This window comes from Tupaia chinensis, unplaced genomic scaffold, assembly GCF_000334495.1.
Source record: "Tupaia chinensis unplaced genomic scaffold, TupChi_1.0 Scaffold000119_2, whole genome shotgun sequence".
NCBI classification, from domain to species: domain Eukaryota; kingdom Metazoa; phylum Chordata; class Mammalia; order Scandentia; family Tupaiidae; genus Tupaia; species Tupaia belangeri.
In genome coordinates, this window is record NW_006159586.1 from 1,892,016 (window position 1) to 1,895,713 (window position 3,698).

The window sequence follows — 3,698 nt, forward strand, 5'->3', positions numbered from 1 at the left end:
GAATGACCCAAGGGAGGGCAGGGCAGGTGACTGGGTGACCTGGAGGTGAAGGGACAGCAGACAGAGGCTACCCTAAGTGACCAGTAGGAATGTGCTGGGAGGGAGGGTTCTGGAATGTCATCCTCCTGTTTGTCCCTGCCCAAACTAGGAGGTCTGCTCCTGGAGAATGTTCTGGTGTCCTGAGGGCCAGAAGTCTGTGTGCAGTGACTGACCAATTGGAGCTTTCTCCAGAGAAGGCAGGGCCATGGATTGTCCAAGCCTGGCCCAGACCTTGTAGAAGGACCATGTGGGAAAGGCCCAGAGGGGAGTGGGGAGGTGCCGCGTGGTAGCCCCAGATGTACATCTGTTGGGTTGTTGGAAAAGCCGTGATGCATTTTAGCATAGAAAAACATGTCATGACTTTTCTGATGACCTTATAGTGGAAGCCCCAGGCCTGGGTCTCCTGTGAAGGGCAAGGCGTTGCCAGTGTCAGGCATCTGCCAGGGGCACAGGCCTGGGAGGTAGAGAGGGCGCTCCAGGCTGATTCCAGGGCTGGCCTGTGAAGAGCCTGCTGTCTTTGAAGTCATTCCCAGGGGGTTGGAAGCCACAGGCTGGGAGAGGCCCCAGCTGTGGACCAGGGACTCCTGCTTGCATTCGGCTGGTTTCGCTTCACGTGGCACTCCGGCTTATCTCCCTACTGTCATCTGTGTCCCGTCAAGCCTTGTTCAGGAGCTCTAGCCTGGACCTGTGGGCTAAAGGGGAGCCCAGGGGAAGGTGGGGAGTGCGTGGTAGGGCCAGCATCAGGGTGGCAGGGCTGGTGGAGAAGGACACCCAAGGTGGGCTGAATCTCAGGGACTCTGGGTCAAGGTGCTTGTGGGACAACAGGGGCAGAGTACCTGAGGGTGGCATGGCCAGGTGGCCAGGCAGTCAGCAGCCGGGCTCACTGCTGAGAGGAAGGGACATGCTCAGGGGTACGGGCGTGCTGCTCTGCACCTGCAGATTCTCCTTCCTTTCTGTTCGAGGCTTTCCTCACAGGAGTAGCTGTGAGTGGGACCCCAAGGCCACTGGAAACAACCAGCGCTGCCCCTCCCAGCAGTCCTAGCGTGGTCTGCAGTGCCACCTTAACAATGCCACTGCTCCCTGACTTATTTCTGGTAACTTCAAATCGACTTCCCAGCCGTCGGAGCCACCGGGTCTCCCCACTTCATAGGACTCGTCTTATTTCTCCGAGAAAAGTGGCCTCTGGTTTGGGTACCACACTGATTCAAAAAATGTCACTCTGTTCTCAGAGGCCAAAGTCTTGCACCCAGTGAGGAAAACAGCAAGGTCGAGCCTCCCACAATCCTCAAAGATCAATTTCCAAGAGGGTGTGGGTTAACAGCAGAACCCCAGGAATGTGTGGGCTTCTCGAGGTGACTTTTTTGTGGCGGATGGCAGCAGCGAGGGGAAGGACCTAGTCTAGCAAGTCATGGTCACAGGGCAGGTGTGCCAGGCTCTGTCCACATCCGACATGCTGACATGACCAGCCCCAAAGGAGGCCACTCGCCAGAGCCCTCCCCACTGTGGGCACAGTCGAGAACACCAGCCTCCCCCAGGGACCATGCATGGCACCCACAGAGCAGTTTCCACGAGTGAGGCTTGTGAGAGCCTAGCAGTGGGCAGAGAGGACCCCACACCGTCCCACTTGTCAGTTTGCGCTGTTACAGGGTCTGCACAGAGACGGTGCAGCGCCCCCGTCTGTTGGGTGGGAAGGAGTCTCCTCAAGAGGAAATATTTATAATATACTGATTTCACATTTTATAGCAGATAAAGTTAGCCCTCTTCCTAGAATAAAGAGGCAAAGAGGAGAACAGAAGGAGGCCCATCCTTCAAGTCTGACCCCAAAATGACGAATAGGGCCGACGAGGTCTCGGTGGTCCCCTGACCGTAGACTTTGCTGTCACATGAGTCCTGATTCCAGCCCCATCTCTGCCGTTTTCCAGCTGCACTTACGAGTGTCCAGCGAGCCACGGGGAGGTGGCCTGGAACAAAGGCAATGGGCCCCAAGCGCTCATCTTCCTGAGGAGAGGGCCGCCATGCTTCCGACGGCCCGGCATGCAGGACATGCCTGATAAAGGGCAGCGCGGCTTCCCCAGAGGAAAAGAGGGGGCTGCCCGCCACTGGGAAACTTCCGACTGGGTTCTGTGGGTTCACAGTGGGCAAAGGGAGGGAGGCCTGGCAGGCAAGGGCTGAGGCCCCCACTCTGCCTCAACCAGACTGGCTCTGCGCTTACCTGGCTCTGTCCTGGGCTTCTGCCTGATATTATATTTGAGATAATTCCCTGACTCCTAAAAAGAGGTTGACAGTCACCACGCCAGGTAATGCTAGCATCTTCCTGGCAGTGAATGAGATGCGTGTTTAGGATCCGGGTGGGTCACTCTCCCTCCCCGGCCCCTGCGCCCCTCTGCGGCCATCCCCATGGCCCCCGGCCCTGTCCCCGGCACCCTCCCTGAGCCCAAGGCTGCGATGCGCACCTGGTGAAGCGGACCTCGCAGATGTTGCACATGTATGGCTTCTCCCCGGTGTGCGTCCTCATGTGCCGCGGCAGCTTCCCGGCCCCCATGATGACTTTGTGGCAGATGGGGCACTGCTGCGAGGCCTTGGGCTTCAGCTTGCGCTCCTCCACCAGCGGCCAGGGTGGGAAGAGGCCCCCCAGGTGCGTGGCACTCAGGAAGTTGAGATAGGCACCGTAGTCGTTCTCCGCCTTGATGGGGCCCAGTGGCCCCCCGGGCAGGTCAGGGAACATGTCCTTGAAGAAGTCGTTAGGGAAGGGTGGGGGTGGGGGTGGGGGCAGCTCCTCCTTCTCCTCCTCCTTGATCTTCCGGTTCTTGATGACCAGATCCAGTGGCCCACTGTCCATGGGCTGCTCGGGCAGCTGAGCAAAGGCACCGAAGTCCCCTGGCCAGAGGTGTGGAAAGAAGTCCGGGGCGAATGGAGATAAGGAGGGTCTCCTGTCGGGGATGCTGGCTTTGGGGTACAGGTTCTCCCTCAGCAGAGATTCGATGGAGAAGTCCCGGATCACCCCCAGATGGCCAGGACCGCCATCCTGGAAGGAGTCGGGGAAGTCCCTGGGTGTGTCTGAATAGGCCTTCTCCGTGAGATGGTCCGTCTTGGAAGGGCTTTGGTGGCAGTTGATGTCCTGGGGATCAGGCAGGTTTTCCTGGTCTGCAAAGTCTTCCGTGTCATCATCGTCATCCTCCTCCTCCTCTTCCTCCTCCTCCTCATCCTCCTCGTCATCGTCCTCTTCGTCATCGTCGTCGTCCTCCTTATCGTCCTCCTCCCCGCCGTCGCCCCCGGGCTCCATGATCTCCAGGCACACGTTGACGATGCACTGGATCTCCAGCATCCTGGCGGCGTTGAGGATGTGCTTGACGTTGGAGGCAGTGATGGTGAGCGTGGAGGTGTAGGCGAACTCCAGGATGGCGGCCAGCGCCTCGGGCTGCACGAAGTCGATCTCGTAGACGTAGGGCTGGCTGGCTAGGGTGCCGGCTGTGAAGAGCTTCTTGAAGTACTTGCTGCAGGCTGCCAGCACGGAGCGGTGGGTCCGATACTCCTGCTCCTGCACCACCAGGAGCACGTCGCAGAGCAGGCCATCATGCCGCTGCTCGTTGAGGCTGCACAGGACCTCGCTGCTGTGGTCGGGGAAGGGGATGCCGATGAGCTCGTCAATGCCATTGGTC

At 59.1% G+C, this 3,698-nt stretch overlaps 1 protein-coding gene across 1 annotated transcript in view; it reads right to left on the minus strand.

The window, feature by feature from the left end:
* The window catches only part of ZBTB7C (zinc finger and BTB domain containing 7C), a gene marked incomplete at its 5' end in the record, with an annotated part of 13,123 nt that extends 9,426 nt beyond the window's left edge, over positions 1–3,697 (minus strand). Inside the window, 1 exon segment of the mRNA XM_027770288.1 lies at positions 2,493–3,697. Coding sequence (XP_027626089.1) covers positions 2,493–3,697 — 1,205 coding nt within the window.
* Position 3,698: the final 1 nt, after the last annotated feature.